Genomic DNA, 23,292 nt, shown 5'->3' with positions numbered 1-23,292 from the left:
CTTGGAATAATGTTTCTTTTTCCATTACGTGATTAGATGTCTACGAGTCAATAATCCAAATATCTTAACTTTTGAAATAATATTAAGAACTGTAGAAAAATTATTTTCTCCGATTGTTTTCCCAAATCTTATGATGTTATTGATAGACTTTTGACGTAGGAACATTTTCTGAGGGATTCTATCTACACCTTGTTAAGTGAGCATCATTTCTTAATGAAGACACCTTCATCAATAGAGGTATGATTTTTTTTATTTTCCTTATCTGTGGTTAATTTGTGATCTTTAAATCAGTTGATTTTTCATAAATTTTTCAGAAATTGTCTCAATTATGATGTGGTCTTACATTTCTTTTTTGATTTTTTGAGTTAGGATGATGATCTTGGACAATCAAGACATAATAGGCCTTGTGGATCTATCTCCTTAAATTACCTTTTTTTCCTTTTGCTTCTTCTCTCCTTATTTTAGAAAATATCTCATGAAAATTAAATAATGGCTTCATTCCGAGTATTCGTCCTCAAACTTCAACTAAATTTTTATTCAATCTTATGAGAAATTTAAAAGTTCTTTCTCTTTCCAAAATTTCTATGTATTGTTTTGAATCATCTGAACAACTCCATGCAAGTTCCTCAAACACATTGAACTGTTATTAGTGACGAGTAAGCATACCATAATTTTAGGTTACAGATTGGTCTTCTTATTACAGGTCATGGAGGCTAAATTCGACTGTAAAATCTCCGATGTGTTTTCTCTACTAGAGTAAAACTCCTTGATTGTTTTCCAAATTTCGTGTGCTATCCCGTACAAAAAGAAACTCTCACTGATATCATTTATCATGGAGTTAATCAGACATGATATAATTACATTATTCTCGATCTTCTATATTCGAAGTTTTAAGTCTTCGATGCTCGGTTGAGTGACTTCTCTAGTGAGGTATTCTTCCCTATCTCTTTTGTAGTTAAACTGTCAGGAAACCCCTTAAGGTTTACTACAGAATGAAAGGTAAAAAAGAAAATATACACATAGCAAATTGGGAAAAACACATAACAACTGGGATTATGGTTGACTAATCCTAAATAGAATTCCACAACCGATGCATTTGCCTTTCAGTCCATCTCGTAGATGAAACCAATCATCATCATCACGCAATTCCGACTGCGCAACTCTAGCAAGCTTGATTCTACCTTGAAGAATGATTTTATTTAATGTATTTAAGTGTATAAAAAGGGGTTCATTCCATCGATTGTAAGCACAACTAGAGATTAATAAATCTTATGTTTTCTCTTATCGTTCTTCATATTCTCTATTTTTTTCTTCTTCTTCTCCATTTTTTCTTCACAAGTTCAGAGGCATGTCCAAGGCTTTGGACAAGTTAGTATTAGAAAAAGAACTGGTTGAATTTTACGCCGGTATTACCACTTGAACACGCTCAAAAGGAAAGGCCCCAATGGTCGAACCAGAAGGTTCCGATTCACCCACCACAAGGAACTTGATATGAAACTAACGGCCTTCATGGAGTAATCACACAAGTAGTACAACATGTTGCTGGAACTACTCCGATGCATAACAGAATGAATTGAAGGAAGTTCTGCGCTATAGGAAGCCGAGAATTTGCCCAAATTGGGGTTGTGGTTACCTCGTTTACCTGAATCTATATCTTTTGCACCAGATCTGATCGAAAGGAGAAACGGATCTAGACAAACCGATTTGACCCGACCCGATTTGACACGATCCAATTTGACTGAATCCTATTTGACCGAAATTGGTTCGAACTGAACTACTCAGAAATTACCCTATGGAGTTACTAGATCGCACTGGATCACCCGCAATCGTGCACTGAAGTGGTACACTCCCCATTTATGCACTCCCTAAGGTGAAAATTTCCCTTTTTAAAGGTGAAACCCTCGCGGGTGGGTTCGATTGTAAAAAATATTTTATGGTTCACCATACTCTCGAGAAACAAAAAGTTGAGATTGCATCCCTATATTTGGGTGAAATCGCGGACATATAGTATCGTGAGTGGTTAGTTAAGTTTGACACCCTACTTTGAAAATATTTTGTGGAAGAATTCTACTGACGTTTTGGAGGACTCTCACTGAAGGATTTCATAGAAAAGTTCGCAAAATTATACCAAACATGTATCATTCTCAAATTTATAGAAAAATTTGAATACTTACGTTCTCTTATAGATGCAGACAACCTAACACTTTCAGAAATATTTTTCATATCCACTTTTATTAGTGACGTCAGGCAACAACTATAACCATGATAAGGATCTTCAAATTACAAACACTCAACCAAGCATTCGAACAGACCTTACTGCAAGAATAATCTATCATAGAGCTCTGAAATCTCTATCTTCCCAACTATGAAGCTCCCTCAATGGAAAGAGACCGATATCATGATAGACCTTCCAGGAGCATGGGAAAGGGAGTAGATCCTAAAAGATCAACAACTTACTACAAATGTGGATATAGATATTTCTCAGAACATTGATGCTCTAACAAAGCAGTAATGATAACAGAAGAGATTTTGGAGGACAAAGCCTTTGAGAAAACTAAAGAGCTTGACGACGACTTTACTAGCACTCTATTTCTACAAGCAATAGAAGGGGTCACCATAGGAAGCACCCTAAAGATATGAGAGAAATATCATGTCATGATGTGTTGGTCCTATTGAATAGTGAAAGCTTACATTCCTTTCTGGACGAAAGAGCTTCTAAATGGATCAAGAACTAGGCGGTCAGCAGTAAACCCCTAACAATTATGTTGACCAACAGGTAAAAGATGTCTAGTCACCTTAAATGCCCAAAGGTGACATGAACCAAGCAAACAAGCTCATCTACAATTTTCGCATCATTGTATTAGGAGATTATGACATAATACTAGGGGTCGACTGGATGAAGCGATTTGGCCCAATGATTTTGACTTTCTCCACGCAACAATAAGATTTGATTATGGAAATTTACATATATTCCTACAGGTTGTGTCTCCCGCAAAACATCCAAGGCAAGAGAAATAAAGGCGAAACATTTGGTCAAACATAAGCAAGCGGTCAAAGGTGGAACTGTATTCTTAGTAATGGAGGTTCCAGAAGAGGTACCTAATTTCGAGAGGCCCAACCCAACACTCGAAGCACTACTAGGACAATATCAAGATGTCTTTCAGGAACCGCAAGGGTTGCCACCGCCCAAAGCTTTCAACTACGTCATCACCTTGTCCAAATAGAATGTATCGGTGAATATTCGACCTTACAGATATTTGTTCCATAAGAAGAACAAAATAGAAAAGTAGATACAACAAATTCTGAAGGATTTATTAATATGATCTAGCCGAAGTCCTTTCTCTTCACCAGTAGTGCTTGTTAAGAAGAAAGATGACACATAGAGGTTTTGTGTGGATTATAGAGAACTAAACTCCTTAACTGTAAAAGATAAGTTCCTCATGATCTTATTGATGAATTAGATGGAATAAATATCTTCTCTTAAACTAATCTTCGAGCAGGGTCTCATCAGATCAAGATCAAGGAGGAAGACATCTACAAGACGGCCTTCAGGACACACTAGGTCATTATGAATTCAGAGTGATGTCTTTTAGCCTGACTAACACATCTTCAAGGCCTTTCTTTGAAAATTTGTATTGATCTTCTTTGACGATATTCTATTCTACAGTACTACTGAGTAGGAGCACCTTATTCATTTGAATGAAGTTTTAAAGATATTCTGAAATAACAGGTTTTATGTAAAATAATCTAAGTGTTGTTTCTTCTAAACAGAGGTGGAATATTTACGGCATATCATCTCTGAACGAGAGGTAGAAACGAACCCCCGAAAGATTAAAGCTATGGTCACACAAAACGTCTGAACACTTAGAGGTTTTGTGGGGATTATAGAGAATTAAACTTCTTGACTGTAAAAGATAAATTTCTCATACCCATTATTGACGATCTTATTGATGAATTATATGGAATAAATATCTTCTCTAAAACTAATCTTTGAACAGGGTATCATCAGATCAGGATCAAGGAGGATGACATCTACAAGACGGCTTTCAGGACACACCAGGGTCATTATGAATTTAGAGTGATGCCTTTCAGCCTGGCTAACACATCTTCAAGGTCTTTCTTCAAAAATTTGTATTGGTCTTCTTTGACGACATTCTAGTCTACAGTACTACTAAGTAGGAGTACTTTATTTATTTGAATGAAGTTTTAAAGATACTCCAAAATAACAGGTTCTATGTAAAACAATCTAAGTGTTGTTTCTTCTAAACAGAGGTGGAGTATTTAGGGCATATCATCTCTGAAAGAGAGGTGGAAATGAACCCCCCGAAAGATTGAAGTTATGGTCAACTGGCCCACTCCCGGATGATTAAGGCTTTTTGAGATTTTTTGAATTTAACAAGATATTACCTCAAATTTATATAGAATTACGGAATCATCCCCAACTTCTCACCAATTTGTTAAAAAAAAATGTGTCTTCGAATGGAATTCAGAAGTTGAGCAGGCTTTTCAATCGTTGAAGACAACCACGACTTTCAGTCCGATTCTACGATTGCCCCAATTTAAAGACCCCTTTACTATTGAGACAAATGTAAGCAACAAAACTATTGGAACGGTCTTTATGCAAGAGAATCAACCTATAACCTTCATAAGCAAGATTCTATGTCGTAGGACAATGGCGATATTACTTAGAAGGAACCTCCTTCATCATCAGAACAGATCAGCGAAGTTTAAAGTACTTATTAGATCAAAGGGTTTCTTCCATGGTACAACAGAAGGACATCTTGAAGCTATTGGGTCTAAATTACACGATCCAATACAAGCAAGGATCGTCCAACAAGATAGCAGATGCTCTGTCAAGAAAGGACTCTCATAACTCTGCAGCAGAAATCTTATACACCCTCTCCATATCTATGCTTGCCTGAATGGTAGAAGTAAGTGATAGTTAATCCAACAACTGCTATCAGAACTGATGGTTTCTCCTAACAGTAGGTCACATTTTTCTCTACAACAGGGCATATTGAGATACAAGGGGAGATTGGTCATCGGTGATAAAAAGGATCTTCACAACCAACTGCTCTATCAGTGTCACAATTTAGCAGTGGGAGGTCACTTTAGAGTTAGAGCCACTTATGAGAGGACCAAACAACACTTCTATTGTTCCAATATGAAGAAACAAATTTTACAATGTGTCCAACAATGCGACATCTGTCAATGCTGCAAAACAGAATGAGCTCCCACTCCCGGACCACTGCAACCACTGCCTGTTCCACCACATGCTTGAACACACATATTCATGGACTTCGTTGAATGGTTGCCCAAATCAGAGGGCAAGAACACTATATTAATGGTAGTAGACCGCTTCACCAAGTATGGATATTTTATTCCCCTATGACACCCTTTCACTGCAGCTGGAGTAGCTCGAAGTTACATGGAGACGGTACACAAGCTACACGGGATTCTGCAAGTAATAGTAATTGATCGAGATAAAATATTCACCAGTTTATTCTAGAAGGAACTAATGACGGCAGAAATGACAAACTTGTTCTTCAGTACCACATACCACCCTCAGATCGATGGACAAACAAAAAAGCTCAATTAGTGTTTGAAAATGTACTTACGATTCATGGTTAGAAGACTTGGGCCAAATGGTTATGCAGGGGCATCTTGTATTGCTGAATAGAGCGCCTACTCTGCATAGATTAGGCATACAGACATTCCAACCCATTTTAATGGAAGGAGCTATTTGTTTACATCAATTAGTTCGTAAAGGATTCAATGCAAACTTTGATGGAAATCAAATGACTGTTCATGTGCCTTTATCTTTAGAGGGTCAAGGCTAAGTGGTGGTATAACACTTCGTACCATTTGAGTTTGAAGATGACACTTTTCCAAGCACCTCACGGATACCCACCTCCATATTTCTCAAATTCCATAGAGTTTGACTCTGCATTACCCTCCGTAGAGATGGTCTTAATAGAACGAGAGGAGACTAACAAGACCTTACGACAATAGCTCTTATAGATATAAGCCAGAATCAAGCAATATAATATGCTGATAACAATCGAAGTAAGAAAAGTTTTGAAATAAATGACTAGGTATTGCTCAAAGTACAATCTTTCAAATAAAAGATACTCAAGGGATAGGACTCCAAATTATCCATCCAATACCACAAACCATTCCAACTCTCTCAGAAAATTGAGAATGTAGCATACAAGCTCCTATAACTCGAAGAATCAAGGATTCACCCAGTTTTCCATGTATCCCAACTCAAGATATACATCCCCAACACACAGGACATCCAAAAAAACTTGCGACCATAGGCCACATAAGACTTCATTAGTGTACAACCCTAATAAATCTTGCAACATAGAAATATATTATGGGGTAATCGACCCGTGGATCAAGCTCTTATCCGCTGGGAAGGAGCTCCAACTGAAGAATGCACATGGGAAGATTATAAGTATTTACAACACCAATTCCCGCATCTCAACCTTAAGGACAAGGTTGCTATTCAAGGGAAAAATATTGTCAAGAAATCCCTTAGGGTTTACTACAGAAAGAAGGGTAAGAAGAGAAATATACACAAAGGGCAAATTCGAGAAAACACAAAATAGTTGGGATTAGGGTTGACTAACCCTAAACAGAATTCCACAATCGACATCAATCATCATCATCACGCAATTCCGACCGTGCAACTTCAGCAAGCTTGATTCCGCATTGAAAAACGATTTTATTTAATGTCTTTAGGCCTATAAAAAAAACCCCTCCCATCGATTGTAACCACAACCAAAAATCAATAAAATGTCTTCTTCTTTCTTTCTTATCGTTATTCATCTTCTCTATTTTCTTCTTCTTCTTATCCATTTTTTCTTCACAAGTTCAAGGTCATGTCCAAGGCTTCTGACATAACATCTTGACCGACTAAGACCATTGAACGTAGTTGTTTCAGTTTAAATTGTGATTAGTGATCAGAATTTGAGTGACTTTCAATTCGAGTAGTTTGATAAAAATAATTCTATCAGAACAAAATCTGACTTTAGAAAGGTCACTAATCCTTAGTGTGATCATCCTGTATTTAGTCATCAAAAAGAGAGTGAAAGAATTTTTTATTTTTATTTTTGTAGGTTCAGAGATTTTGTTTTGATACCATGAAACAAATTTTCTGTTTATTTGACCCGTATTTGGCCTTCCAATAGCTTTTATGAGTACTAGAATTTTTGGAGAAGAAATCCGTCCATTCCTAAATGCATTTGATCATCTTATGCCGCAAACAAAAAGTTCCTATAAAAATATCTTAAGTCATTTACCTAATAGAGAAAATTTTAAAATAAAATTCCTAATGTCCAATCCACCATTATCTTTAAAAACATAACATGCTTCCCACCTCACCATATTATCTCACAACACCTCCCCTATCCCATACCACATAAACTTCCTCATAACCTTCTCCAAACTCTTGGCCACCCCCAAATGGATTCTAAACAAGGATAGATAATAAATAAAAATACAAAACAGACAAGTTTGGGTTAGAGTGATTATACTGTCTAAAGAGATCCAACACTTGAGCCTTCTAGAATCTCTAGTAACAATGTCATCTTAGTGAGGAATTTTGCTATGCTACCTGCTGACCACTGTGAGTACTACGGTAGCAAAGTTATCCTCCATGTTAAACCGCACCAGACCACTCTTGTTTAGGTTTATGTCAAGCTCTGAAATACTCTCTAAATTTTGAACAAGGGTGAGAGCATTCTTAACCAATCTCTCATTATATGGAAAAACAAAAAACAAAAGAAAACAAAAACTAAACAAAACAAAATAGTAGCAATTGCAAACTGGAGGTTAGAGATCTTCACTCTATCTTTCCCAACAATGTGACACTTATCCAATCTCTTGCTGATCCTCGCATTAGTATCCAACTAAGCACACCAACCACCAAAGGGAAAGCAAACTGAGAGAAACGATTCCCCTGACTAATGCCTCCAGAACTTAAACAAGAAGCTCATGGCTTACCATTAACAATAATTGTAAACAAAATCGAAGATGAACACTCATGAACCCAACATCGACTTGATTCTCCATGAAGACACAACCAACCCCCCAATGGAGACATTGTTAAAGAGTGCAGATACTTGCCTTCATTTGATGCTGAGAGAACACAACTTTTTCATTGATTTTCAAGCAAAAATTGGCCTTAAGCTGCTGAATGTTTTCGCCATTATAGTAACCCTCTCTAAAGTATTGCTAAACTGTTAAGTGGGGATCTAATGGGCTGTGTTTCCTACTCTTGTGATAGACTTTCATTGCTAATAATAATAATAATAATAAATAACAAAATTAGTAGATTCACTCTGACCTTATTTCTTTTCTATAGCGTTCCTGCCTTTGGTTATGCGAAGTTAACATTCTCAACCCAACATAGCCTAAAATTTCAATCAACAGAATTCTATAACTGATTTGCAGGTTGAGGTGAATGTTGGTTTGGCAAATTCACCTATACTTTCAAGTGAAAAAATTGGGAATGACAACAGTTCCAAGACATGGAATCCTTGTCTCCCCTAAATAGATATGAGAAACATGTTCCAGGGAATTTCATTAATCACATGAATGTGCTATTTATAACTTTACGAAGGATTAGTTTGTGGAGGCTTAATGAACACAGAAAAAAAACAAGAGCATTTATGCAAACTACATAAAAAATTTAAAATCATATCAAATATAAGAATATATTTATCTCTTTATATACTACTGGCTGTATAATGTGATGTATAGGACCCTGGTTCTAAAAAGCAATAACACCATTTTCTTACCAAAAAAAAAAAAGAAGTCGTTATTCTCTAGATCTCAATAAAGAAATTGAGGATAAAACATATCAACAAACCTTGAAGTTTTTCTGTGTATCATAATACCCTGAGACAATTATAAGAAGCCGAATTTTCTCCAGCTCTGAAATTACAAAAGAAGCATTCAATATATAAATAAATAAGTCAATATTTATTGCTGAAAAATGCCAAGTTAATTTGACTAGAAGGTTTGCTGATGGGAAGAACAGAACAAAACATTTTACACTTGTATCAATTTTTAGTTTAGAAAGTCCCTCTTTCCTTCTACTACGCTTGTTGAACTCTTTCTAGCTAAAACGGAAAAGGAAAAAAAAAGCCTTTTTCTTGACCAGTTAATGATAATATAATTGTTTAAACTCTATACTTTCCAATAAGAAAAACATTTTCTCTCATCCTAACAACATATCCAGAAGATAATTTGAGGCAACGTGGTTTCCTTATTCCATTTACTCCTTTAGTCTTCACTTATTTTCAGCAAACTTACTATTTGGGTTAGGTTGTCCTACACCAGCTTCTCAGTGACAAGAACAAATACTGGTATTCTTATCTTAATATTGTATTTAAAATCTCATGTCCAGTAATATAAATTGATGCTGAACATGGCTTTTATCACTTACTTTGAAAATATTTTATTTCTTGAGCTGATGTATCCTCATGAGAAAAAAGTTGCTCCACCGAAATCCCAATAGAACTCATCCCTATGGATGCCATCTTTAATCTTGAACTACTTCCATCAGGTTTACCTGGTTCAATGATTCCTATGTCAACTAAATGCAAGATGAAATTAATAGTACAATTACAAAGGTGTTTTCTTGGATGACAAATAGCACCTCAAGACAACACAAATACTCGATAAGAAGATAGGATTGGTAGTTAAATGATATTATCAAACTTCAAAACGATTGCATGTAACATTGTGAATCCCTTCTTGTCAATCTGGGAATTAAATAGAAGTTGAGCATACAAGTAGAACTATTACAATATGTAGGCTTGGAACGAAAGCAACAACAAGTTTCAAAGAATATAATGTTAATACAGAAATCAAGACTATTTTTGGTACATGAAAACATTTTTAAGTTTCCATCTTCTAAATTTTTATGTATTTTATTTATAAAATTATGTAAGTTAAATGAAGTAAATAATAGTTAAAAGATGATGATAGAGTTAGAAAGTTTTAGAAGATTGTTGTTTTTTAGTATCTTCTAAAACAATATTTTGTTTTGTACTTTTATTATTCCATAAATATGCAACTCTCACATACTTTCATAAATAAACACATGCATAAACACATCTAAATTTAAAAAAATGAAAAACTATAAAATATTTTATGTACTATAAGTTTCATTTTTCTCTCTCTTCATGTTCCAATAATGGACAAAAAATTGGCACTAAAACTCTATCCCAATAAATTTTCCTTTCATTTCTTAAACATACATATGGATAGAGATAGACTGAGGGGAATAGAGGAGATGGAACAGAAAATCGTTTCACTTTCTCTTGCTTGGGAGTTTAATTTTCGATAGAATAGAAGTAAAAAATATAAACTTTAGTCTTCAATTTCTTCCTGCTCTATTATTTTTGTAATTCTCCAAATTGGAGTCAATGAAAAGAAAATTAAATTACCACGGTGAAAAGTTTGAATTATGCTTCCTACATTAGTACAATTATAAAAATAGATGTTTTCCTTTCTTTACAAGCAGACAACTTTAAATACTATTCTCTCTATTCACTTTTCACCCAGTTTTTAGCATCCAAACAAGAAAAGTAAAATAGTATCCTTTCTCTTCCTTTCCACCGTTCTTATGTTTTTCTTTTCTCTTCCCATGTAATGCTTGGTCCAAGAAAAATTTATTATTTTTATTCACCCAAAAGCGCTTAAATTGCTATTTCATAAAATAAAGAATTATTTCGAAATAAATAAAATTTATTTATAGTTTATTTATAGAGACTAATTTAGGAAACTCTAGGTAATCCTAACAGATGAGAAGAAAAGGCAAGAAGGAGCATTGATCTGCAATCAAGAAGTAATATCCAAACCTAATCTAGGCCTCAATTTAATAGCATCTGTGCTTTGGGGCTAGAAGACAAATAGAGAAGTTGAACATGCAGTACCATTCCAGCAATTCTGTCATTTTCTTCACCAATTTCTGAAGAGCAAACTTATATAGATAGAATATATATCATAATCTTTTAAGAAATCGAAATTGCATGATTTGGATGAGAACCGAGTAAATTATGATTTTTAAATAATTACTGCTAATTCTGGGATTTCACTTAGTTGATTTTGGGCTACTGGATCCCCTTCATCCAATGATCATGTCTAGTTTTTTAGGTATATAAGAACTGTATCTGGATTGTGTCTCTGCTAGGAGCATTGAATCCCAAAGTAGGCTGCATAATAATGCAAATCTGAAAATTCTTTTCAGTTTTAATGAATGATGTTGGTTACTGAAATTGATAATTTTTTTAACTCCTGGCAGAGAATTTGGATATGCAAGGTATTAGATATATATTACATATTAGAGTTTTTTTAGAGTCTATTGAATGTATAAAAAGGGAGGAAAAATGTTTGATGTTGCTAACATGAGCATGTTAGATTGCTAGAATTGCATGGTTTCTGATGATTTGAGAATTTTGCATAGATGCAAAGTGATTATCTTGAACACAATGCAGCAATAATTTAGCATTAAACAACGAAGTGGACCTTAGTTTGTGAATTTCGATGGTGGAATCAATTAGATGTAAATATTTCTACTTAGATTTAATTCTAAAGATTTCAGTGTGTTCTGTTTCCAGGACGTTGTTATTGGTCTCGTAACACTAAAATCTGTACAAATGGGTATTTTCTAGATCTTCCTTTACCTGTTTGGAAAGACGGTAATATAGGTTCTATTTAAAGAGAAAACCCAATTACCTCTCTGAGTAAGAAAGTGATCAATACTTTTCTGAATAAATTTCTGCATATTTATTCCACAATCAGCAGAAATACTTATTACAAAACTTTGGGATAATAACAGTTTCCTTAAGACCAGGAACTGCTGCCTGTCCAACTAACTTGTAATACACTAACTGACTACAAAAACTGTCATTACATCTGTCAGAATCTAGGATTTAGAACATGTTAAAACAGCCAACAATGTCAAACAACACCATACTAGAATAAATGAAATCTGTCACCTGACTATGGTTAATTATTTTTCTTCCTCCTTTAATATACTTAAACCAATGGCATAATACCATGACACATAACAAATGTCAATTATCTCTAGAGTCAGATTAAGCCCAGGACTGCGAACCAAATCAGGTTGGGATAGTAAACCCAAGTTGGCCCAAGCATGGTGGCAGTGGCCTAGGTTAAAATACGATCATGCCCTAGGTTGCGTTGGGTTTAATCAAATCGAAGTGACCCAGGACTGCGCCTAGTGTTTGGTCGAGTAGAGAGGGGAACCGTACTCAGGACAGGCCTAGGTAGTGCCTACTATGAGCCCAAACAAGCCAAGTCTATATGTAAGTTGAAGCAGTCAAGGTGGTTTAATGCAGAACCCAAGATCAACGTGCAATCCGAATCCCATATACACAATTAGCATTAAAGCTTACTCTTTAAATAAACTCTCTCTATATAACCCAAAATTACTAAATAATTGGAACTAAGATAATTGATAGTGTGCATAAATATCAGTTTTATTCTTCGATTTGAGGGCATAATTAGATCGATTACAGCCTAACAGAAGGAATTTTGTTGAATTCTAATGCAGGTATAAATGAAGGAGCCAATTTCAGAAAAGTTCCTGGTTGAGCTGATCTCTGCACAAGAAAGTTCGTCCGTACACAGTTAAGCCTTGAATAAGGTTTACACCCTAAAAGCGGCAGCAGACATTAGTTCGTACACAATTAAGCCTTGGGCAAGCCTAACACCTTAGTGGCGGCAGCAGGTATTAATTTTTCAGGATTCTTTCAAACTCAAAGAAAAGAGCAAAAATAGGAAACCAAGTAAAAGAGATACTTTTAAAAATAGAAAGAAGGCCGAAATCAGGGAAAGAAAAACCCTATCTGCACACGGCTTCACTCTGTAAGTAGAAGCAGAAAGGAGAGCCGCAAGAGAGCCAGAACAGAGAAGAAGTTGACGAGCAGATTTTCGTACCTGGTTAAGCCTTGGGTAAGGCTTACACCCTAAAAGCAGCAGCAGACATTAGTTCGTACACAAATTAAGCCTTGGGCAAGGCTTAGGTAGCAGCATATATTAATTTTTCAGAATTCTTTCAAACTCAAAGAAAAGAGCAAAAGCTAGAAACCAAGTAAAAAAAATACTTTTAAAAATAGAAAGAAGGTTGAAATCAGGGGAAGAAAAACCCTATCTGCACACGGCTTCACTCTTTAAATAGAAGCAAAAAAGGAGAGCTGCAGGAGAGCCAGAACCGAAAAGAAGCTGACGAGTAGATTTCTTTTTTGTTTTTCTGTAATTTTTCTCTGTTATTCTAAACAATTGCTGATGTACTAAAGTCACTATAAGCGGTTAGATACTTCTATTTTCTAACTAAGGATTTAATTGAAGTTTTAATATCATGATTGTAAAATCTAATCGCTTTACTTTTGTTCTTTTTTATTTTAAATATTTGTCTATTCTTTTGTACATACAAAAATTACTGTTTGTTATTCGTTACAATAGGGCTTATTGTGAGCGCCTAATGTAAATCATCATTCGAAATTTCTGAATCCATAATTATTTCAGAAATTTCGATAACTAGTGGTAAATTAGTGTTTATTCTAAAAAGTATATAATCTAATTTGAATAAATCACACGGTTGAGTTCATTGGTTAGAATTAGATCTTTTTAGTTATTAATACTGTGAGTGAATTAAATTCTACAAGCATCTTTGGGATTGTTCATTAATAAAGGTTAATCAACGAGCGTCTCTTGGTTAATCTAAGATTAAGCAAAGGTTGGTTATTAAAAGCGTCTCCAATAAATAGAACTGATTTATTGAAAATTAGTAAGAACTATTTTTGCATCAATGATCAATCTGCATATTGAAACTGATGTTATTTTTTGATAGGAACCTATTTACAATTAATTCTTATGTTACTTAATTTGGTGAATTATTTTCTATCAATTTCATTTAGTTGACTTTTATTTGTTGATATGTTTTAATCCATTGGTTGTTTAATTTCAACTCAAAATAAAAATTCTCATTTTTTATTTTTATTTTATTTTTGGTAGTAAAAGAATATTAGAACTCAATTTTATGTGAATTCGACCCTATTTATCACTGCTACAATATTATTTTCTTATTTCAATAGAAATTTATTTTTGATGAATTCGATATTCATCAATAATAGGGACGAAAAAAAATGAATTAATTAAAATGCCATAAAAATATCTTGATAATTCTTGATGCAACAAAAAGATTTAAATACCTCCTAAGAAGCAAGCTAGCCATTGGCTACCTTAAGTTTGAGTACTTTATTGATTTATTGAATGAATAAAATAATTACAAGATGGTCTATTCATAGGAGAATTCAGTAAGACTCCTAATAGGAAAAGACTACTTAAAGTAGGATTCCTATCAAACAATAATGCTTATTCTTAGATGGCATAAGAACTCTAGATAATAAAATACTTTTAGGTGATAAGGTAAAGCACTCTTAATTAAATCATATTTTTATACATGCCATATTACACATTATAAGGACTCTTTATGCTTCATTTGGCTAGCCATGACTTGTAGTATATGTATTCTTATTCTTCATGAGATTGGAACTTCGATCATGATACGAAGAGTGGTTGGCAAGGACTCTTAATTAAGAAGAGAATTCGGTTTGTTGATGAGTTGAAATCTGGTTATACCTTGTAGGATAAGGTCTCTTTATTTTTTATGAAATTGAGGTTAAAATCCGGGAAAAATTAGAGGAGTGATCGACAAGACTTGTAGAAGAATGATTGGCAAAGTGTCCAAGACTTTAAAGACTCTTTAACTTGTAGAAGAATGATTGCCGAGTGTTCAAGACTTGTAGGACTCGTAGTGATTAGTTACCATGAGTTGTAGAAGAGTAAAGATTCTTATTGGTTGGTTTGTAGCAAAGTTGGCCAAGTGTCCATGACTTATAGGAGAATGATTGGTCGTCTCTCCCAATGGCTTAATGGATTCAGTTTGCATCTTTCATGGGTCTCCAAATCTAGTCTAAGCCTTCCTTTTTCATTGATCCATTCTTGAACATAGGCTTGAAAGATTTACTTGAATTTCTTGACTCATGATCTTGTGATTGGTCCATTTGGCATAATCATATTCTGCCCATGTGGTTCAGGTGCATCTTGACTAGTGTCCATCCTAGGCCCACCTCCATGTGGTCCATGTGGCGCATCTCCTTGCTACTCATGCAACTCATCTCCTTGATGCTCATATGGCCCATTAGGATTTCTGCTATCTTGATCTCCATCATTCCCCCCTTCCTTAAAAAAATTCGTTTTCGAATCAGGACCATCACCTATTAGAGCTGATTTGGATTTACTTTATTTAGAAAACCTCTCTTTCCTCATATGATCTCCATCCTTAAAATCCTGAAAGAGAGAAAGAACACCACTAGGCAAAAGAGGGTTAAGGTTAGTCGAATTCAATAAAGTCTCTTTGTACTTAAGTACAATTAGACTTTTTCGCTCATAAAATTCATTTTAACTCTCTTTATTTTCTTTTCTTCTCACTTCCTCATTTTCTCTCACCAATGGGTCATTGTTATCTTTTTCTTTCTTGGCCTCTTTTCCTTCTTTGTTTTCATTTTTATTTTCACAACTCGAATTCCCCTCAAGTGATTTCTTGATCTTCATTTGATCTTTAAACACTTCTTTGAGCGATAGTGGAGTAAAAATATAACTCTAATAATTCAAGTTAAGGGAATAGCGATTCCTAAAGTCATTATGAATGTGCCTTATCATACTGTTATGGTTGTCCACATAGAATGTGACTAGCGTGCATGGGTATAACATCATAGTAAACTTCATTGTAAAAGAAACTAAAAGAACCTAAAACTTGTTTGGTTATTTCCAACTCCTCACATTCATGTAACCACTGTAACTTGTAGGAATTACGATGTCTAGTGCATGTCAAACCTAATTTATCAACTAGTATAGTACTAGCAACAGGTATGGAAGATATTCTCTCTTTGGTCACTATTTTCTTATTTCACTTGCATATTCAAAGCTCTTCTAATGGTGGCTGTCAGAAGCCTTTGACATGGTTATGATCTAAAGGAAAAATAAGAATGAAGAAAAAGAAAAAGAACAGAGAAGAAGATGAAGAATATTGGAGAGAAAGACAAATAATTTTATTGATTGATTTTTGATATATTACAATTGATAGAATCAGCCTTTTATAGGCCAAAAGGAAAACATCTTTCTTGGCAGAATCGTCCTTGTCGTAATCGCACGACGATGAATGGCACAGTGTCTGCCACAGGATGAGAAAGGATGGTTGAGGCGTTAGCTGCGGCATTGATGAGCTGATCAAGATTGACAAATTCTAACCCTAGTTTTCTTATTGGTGTGAATTTCCTAACTTACCATTCTTTTTATTATACCCTAAATGTGTTCCTGACAATACTCTCCCCTTGTGCATCAACCTTGTCTGCAAGGTTAAATTGTAGAAATTTTTTCTTCAAGATTCTCTTCCGTAACAATTTCCTCCATAGCCATTACTATTTTTTTGTACAACGGTGTCTTGGGAAATACCTATCTCCACATTTGTAACAGACTATTGATTTTCTAGGTTCTGCTCTTTTTTTACGCTCCTGGGGAGTCTATCATTATATTGATCTTTTTATGATAATGGAGCATTGTTGTTGGGAAGATAGGGATTTAGATACAACTCTATTACTGTTTGTTCTTGTAGTAAGATTTATTCGAATGCTTGATTAAGCGTTTGTGTCTTGAAGAGTCTTATTTTGGGCGTAACTGCGGTCTGAGGCCACTAGTAAAGATAGATATGAAAATTTTTTCTGAAAGTGTTGAGTTATTTGCATCCATAAGAGAATGTAAATATTCAAATTATTCTACATGCTTAAAAACAGTACCTGATTGGTGAACTTCTCACTGAAATCTTTCCGTAACGGTCCTCCGAATCACTTGTAGAGTTCTTCTACAAAATATTCCTAATTCATTGTATCAACTTTGGCTACCCACAGCAGTACTATATATCGGCGACTTCTCCTAAATATACCGATGCCATATCCACTTTCTGCTCATCAAAAGTGTTGTGCATTATAAAATATTTTTCACATCTTCAAACCTATCCACGGGAGGTTTGCCCTTTCAAAAAGAGGAATTTTCACATTAGAAAATTCGAAACTATGGGCAAAACGGGTACAATTCATTGTTGTGGGCGATCCAATGCATTCTAGAGGCTCCACTGGGTTGCTCCGGTTCAGCTAAGTCGGACCCAGTCGGGTCGGACCAGTTCGATTTGGTCTGTTTTTTTCTTAGTAGAACTGGGTATAGAGGAAATCCTAACCCAATTCTACCTCCTTCTGCAGATGCGCCATTCAGGAGAGACAGGATGCCCTTGTTTTCGTGAGCCTCAATCGCCAAGCGCGACAAGCTTCCTTTGGCCCAGTCGATGGAGATGCTGCGAAGCATATCCAATATTGATGTGAGTTGCCAACGCATTTCATGGCGGAATTCGTTCATTTTGTCCATGAACACAGAAAGCTTCAGGTCAACCTCTTTCGCAATGACCGTCTCAGGGCTTTCGGGTTCAGCCATCGCGGCCTTGCCTTTGGTTCGAGTTCAGGTGGCTACACCGGTGTAAGATTCGGCTAGTTTTAGCTCTGATACTATCTTGTCAGAAGCCTTTGACATGGTTCTAATATGAAGGAAAATTAAGAACGAAGAAGAAGAAGAACAGATAAGAAGATGAAGAATATTAAAGAGATAGACAAATAATTTTATTAATTAATTTTTTATATATTACAACTGATAGAATAAGCCTTTTATAGGTCTAAAGGAAAACGTCTTTTTTGGTGCAATTGCCCTTGTCGTAATCGCATGGATATGAATGGCACGGTGTCCGTCGCAGGATAAGATGAGGATGGCTGAGGTGTCGGCTACATGATCGATGAGCTGATCAGGATTGACAAACCCTAACCCTAGTTTTCTTATTATTTTGTTTTTTTGTGTAAATTTCTTAACTTACCATTCCTTTTATTACATTCTAAATGAGTTACTGACATTGAGATGCTCTTATTATCTTCACAATCATACTCACTAGCAGTATCAATTTCACCATTATTTTTTAACAACATAATCTTTTTATTAGGTGATATGATATTGGATGACCCAAATTTGATGTCAAAGATGTCAATGTACATCAAGGAGGAATTCAGTAGGTCCTGACTCAAATAAGAAAGTAAGTTCCAATTTTTTAAACAGAAACGCCTAGAACAGGAAAGTAGTTTAATCCCTAATTACTTTCCTAATTAGGATTATTACAAAAGATGGATCAAATTTGTTCAAGCCAAAAGACTTAAGACCCAAGTAAGATTGGGCTTGAAGAATTGTAAGAAAGCCCATGCTCGAGGAAGATGGCCCACGTAAACCAAGCGTGTGCAACCCACATGCGCGCAGCAAGGCCTGCGCCCAAATGGACCTAGCTGTCCGCCTCATGGCCCAGAAGGCCTGCAAGCACCGCTCATGGAAATAGTTGCGTGTGTGCAGGCCCAAGGGACCGAACACGTGCACCCCATGCGGATGGGCCCGGAACCAGCCCAGCCATCCCAGCACGCAACCTGCGTCGGCCCGTGCGGATCGGCCCCCCGGGCTGACAAACCTGGCTGGCCCGTTCTCCACCTTTTAATTAATTAAGTTCTTTTATTATTTTTATTTTTTATTTTTTTAAAAGGCTTTGGGATCCACTTTTTTAATCACTCATGTTTTAAATTAAAATCTCACTTGCCTAAATTAACTTCTCCATGTGTTTTACATGAAAATCATATAGGATAACTCTTATCTTAATTTTATTATTATTTTAATGTAAATCTTATCCTTAAAATTATTTAATTAATTTTTTTGTATTTAGATAAGATAGAATAAATATTTTATTACGTAATTATCCTAGAATTAGATAGAATTTTATATAGGATATTATGTTATTATTTTATTTTAAAATTTTGTACTCATTTAGATTTTCTAGAAAAATGTATAAATAAACTTTCACCTATAGATTGTAAACACACCAATTACAATCAATTTGAGAAAATTCTTGAAAGTTTAGACTTTTCTTCTTTTAGCATTTTTACTAAATTATTTTCTTCAAGTTTTTCAGGAAGTAGTAGTCTTTAGAAATCTTATTAAACCAAGGACAGAGATCAACTTATCGGTAAATGCGTGGCATTTTTCCTTTCCTTATTTATTTTCCCTAATCTATATTTTTACATTCCTTTTAAAATTGTAGATTCAATTAGAGGGAAGAGCTCATCTAAGCGGTTAAGTTTTTGTTATTGCATACGTTGAGTGGGTTATAAGAGTTGCTTCGATCCTCCCTATACCCTATCGCATCATCTGGTATCAAAGCTTAAGCTTTTACAACCCAAATATATCTTTATTACTTTTAGCATTTTTGTTCTTTAATTAACTTTCAAATTTATTTGATTGTTAATTTGTGTTGCATCCCGCTTGAATTTATATCTATCTGTTCAATTCAAGTGGTTCGTGTTTATTATTAAAAAAAATTATACATATCAAAATACCAAAAATATCCCCATTGCAACGCATAAGCCAATTGACACATTGTTTGCATTTTGCATGGCAAAAGCAGAATAGTTGTCTGATTGGTGACTAGAAATCCTTTGAGAAATCAAAGACAAAGTACGTTACCTAACGGGTACGAGCAAAAATTTTTGTTTTCATTCCGCACATTGTCCACATTTAATTTTCGAATTGCATTTTTATAATTCTGCATCAACGTTGCAAAAAAAAACTTGACCAGTTGTAGAGTGTAGCTAACAAATTGGGGATAGTATAAGTAGATACACCTGTCGATTATATTCATCGAGATTGATCAGATCCCTATGCATCAGTTAGTCTTTTCAATCTTTATGATCTACATTTCTTTCTTTTATTTTACGATTGTTCTATTAAAAAATTAAGTAACTAGTCGATACTAGTTGTTTAACACACAAGAGGCACACTATCCCTTTTTCTGTGTGCTTCATTTTGAGTTTCAATAGAAATTGGAATCCTTTGAGGTTCTTTGTTGTGTCATAATGACTAACATGCAGTCCCGATTCAATTGATTTTGATTACGAACGCTCAACTCGACAGATGAAACTCTCAATTGAGAGATTATCAGGTAAACACGAGGGAATGTGAGGGAGAGAATGTATTATTTTCACTAACCTTTCTTACAAGTACTACATTATGTCCCAACCCATCGAAGATACTCCTCTTGGGAGTAATGTCCTTGTTGTCCGAAAAGCTCTCAACGTTCAAGTTAGGAGTGAAGACAACAAGCATAAGAAGAACATATTTCACACGTGATGTCGTGTCAATAGTAAGGTATGTGGAATGATCATTGACGGTGGTACCTATGCTAATGTGACAAACACTCTACTCGTGGGAAGAGCAGGGTTGGCATGCATCAAGCATCCAAATCTTTACCAGTTACAGTGGTGAAATTTAAGTTATCGAACTACTCATAATACCGTTCTCCATAAAAAAAATATCACGATGAGTTACTTGATACTTGGGAGACCATAGAAGTTTGATAGACAGGTACAATATTACAGCCGCACTAATTGATATTCATTGCGAAAAGACAGTTTAAATCATGTCCTTACGCCTTTATCACCAAAAGAGATACATGAAGATTAGTTCAAAATTAAAATATCCTTTGATGAATACTCAAGAAGGGCAAAGAAGAGAAAGAAGGCCACAGAGAAAGTCAATGGCTCATTGAGCATAAAGACTGCCCAATAAACAGTTAAAGATGATCCATTACGAGAAAAATAAAGAGAGAAAACAAGAGAGTGTCCTGATGATAGGGACAGAATGTTAACGAATATCTTTTGTGAAAAGGGAAATTTGATTATGCTTACTTACAAAGAGATTCATTTTTACCTTAACCACTCTTTGCATAGTCATACTGTTTTCCTCTTACAGCTAATTACCATGGCAAATGTGATATTGGATGGCTCAAATTTGTTGTCAATGATGCCAATCTACATCAAGGAGGAATCCAGCTGGTACCGACTCAAACAGAAAGTAAGTTCCAATCTACTAAACGGGAATGCCCAAAACAGGAAAGTAATTTCATCCCTACTACTTTCCTAATTGGGATTATTCCAAGAGATGGACCAAATTTTTTCAAGCCAAAAGACTTAAAACCCAAATAAGATTAATGGACTTGAAGAATTGTAAGAAAGCCCACACCTGAGGAAGATGGCGCATGTAAACCAAGTGTGCGGATTCACATGCGCGCAGCAAGACCCAAACACAGGCTGACCCAGCTGCTCCGCTGCATGGCCTAGAAGGCCCGTCAGCACTGCTTGCAGAAACAATCGCATGCGTGCCGGTCCAAGGGGCCGAACGTGCACACCCCATGCGGACGGGCCCGGAACTAGTCCAGCCAGCCCAGAACGTGACCCGTGGCCCAACCCGCAGGCTTGCTGTTCGTGGCCCGTGCCGACCGGCCCCCCCAGGTTGCCCAAACCCGGCCGACCCGTTCTTCACCTTTTAATTATTAAGTTATTTTATTATTTTAAAAGGCTTTGGGACCCACTTTTTTAATTACCCATGTTTTAAATTAAAATCTCACATATCTAAATTAATTTTTCCATATGTTTAACATAGAAATCACATGAGATAAATCTTATCTTAGTTTTATTATTATTTTAATATAAATCTTATCCTTAGGATTATTTAATTAATTTATTTATATTTAGACGGGATAGAATAAATATTTTATCATGTAATTATCTTAAAATTATATAGAATTTTATTTATGATATTATTTTATTATTTTATTTCAAGAGTTTGTATTCATTTAGATCGATTGGGAAAAGTTATAAATAGCTTTTTGCCTATAGGTTGTTCTTCTTTTAGCATTTTTGTTAAATTAACTTCTTCAAACTCTTCGAGAAGTAAGAGTCTTCAGAAGTTTTGTTGAGATAATGAGTGGGGATCAACTTATCGGTAAGTCTGTGACATTTTTTCTTTTCTGTTTTATTTTCTTTAATCTTTATTTTTGCATTCCTTCTAGAATTGTAAATTCAATTAAAAGGATGGATTTATATAAGCGGCTAAGTTTTTGTTATTGCATACGTTGAGTGATTATATAAGCTGATTTGATTCTCCCCATACCCTCATGCGTCATTAAGACATTGTGATACAATATGATTAACACCTAAACACCTAAAGCATTTAATATTGTTATGATTTTGATTAGAGTTAGATATTTTAGAAATATCTTTAGGGTTGATTTGGACTTACTTTTCTTGTCTGTTCATATCAACCCCATCTTCCTTAAATCTCTCATATTTTCTTGGACATCTTGAACTATGATTGCAGATGAAATTTGAAAGTCCCTTTGTGGACCCCTATGCTTTAGCTGCTTTTGAACTTTCATGGGCATTTGCACCATGTTTTCTAACTCCACATAATATTGCAACTCAACTACATTGGCAATGTCTCTATTGAAACCATTCAAAAACTATGCCGAAGTAGTTTCAGAATCCTTCTCTACATTGGCTCTAGTCATTGCTACCTCCATCTGCTTGTGATAATCCTCAACGGACAAGGATTCTTGTGTCAATGGTTGCAACTTATGGTGCATCACATGATAATAGTATGAAGGCACAAATCTTTCCTCATGATAGTCTTCATCTCTCTCCATGTTGAGATAGGTCTTTCTCTATCGCGTCTCTTTCTAGTTAATAGTTGATCCCACCAAAGCATGGCATAGTCGGTGAACTCAACCGTAACAATCTTTGCCTTCTCTCCTCACTAAAATTGTGGCAATCAAAGATTTTCACTTTTCGCTCCCATTCCAAGTAAGCATCTATGTTATTCCTTCCTTTAAAACGTGGTATCTTCATCTTAATGAGCTCAAGTTGTTATCTCTTTTATCTTCCTTTCGAGTCGATTATACTTCCTCCAAATCATTATATAGTTCAGCCTTCTCTTCTTGAATTCGACTTTTGGACTTTGATGAGATAGATGATCTTTGCTTTACTTCCTCATGGTTAGATCTCAAATCTCCCATCTCTGTACCAAGTTTTATAAGCTCTCTTTTTATAGTTCCATGTAGAGCTAGATATCATGTAGGCATGATGCTCATTAGATAATGAAATTATGAAAATCTGCAAGAAAATGATAGTAAAAAATAGTCCTATTTAACACTTTCTTACGTGTTTCACTCTTGTGCTTCACTCAAAATTTAGCTTTAACCTTCTTTTGAGCTCACCATCTCAA

At 35.1% G+C, this 23,292-nt stretch overlaps 1 protein-coding gene and 1 long non-coding RNA gene across 2 annotated transcripts in view; both read right to left on the bottom strand.

Moving 5' to 3' along the window:
• The window catches only part of LOC110806903 (uncharacterized), a 39,433-nt gene that overhangs the window by 1,657 nt on the left and 14,484 nt on the right, over positions 1-23,292 (bottom strand). The window contains exons 10-11 of the mRNA XM_022031892.2: positions 9,458-9,583; positions 8,879-8,943 (exon numbers count right to left, since the gene is read on the bottom strand). Coding sequence (XP_021887584.2) covers positions 8,879-8,943; positions 9,458-9,583 — 191 coding nt within the window. The remainder of the gene's footprint in view (positions 1-8,878; positions 8,944-9,457; positions 9,584-23,292) is intronic.
• On the bottom strand, positions 14,247-18,167 carry LOC148268930 (uncharacterized). The gene is made up of 2 exons (XR_015817174.1): positions 16,902-18,167; positions 14,247-16,279 (listed from the first exon to the last, which is right to left on the bottom strand). It is a non-coding gene; the product is annotated as an uncharacterized LOC148268930 (long non-coding RNA).

This window comes from Carica papaya, chromosome 2 (genome assembly GCF_054855325.1).
Source record: "Carica papaya isolate Zhongbai chromosome 2, ASM5485532v1, whole genome shotgun sequence".
In the NCBI taxonomy this organism is placed as follows: Eukaryota; Viridiplantae; Streptophyta; class Magnoliopsida; order Brassicales; family Caricaceae; genus Carica; species Carica papaya.
This window is presented reverse-complemented; position numbering and strand designations above follow the sequence as displayed.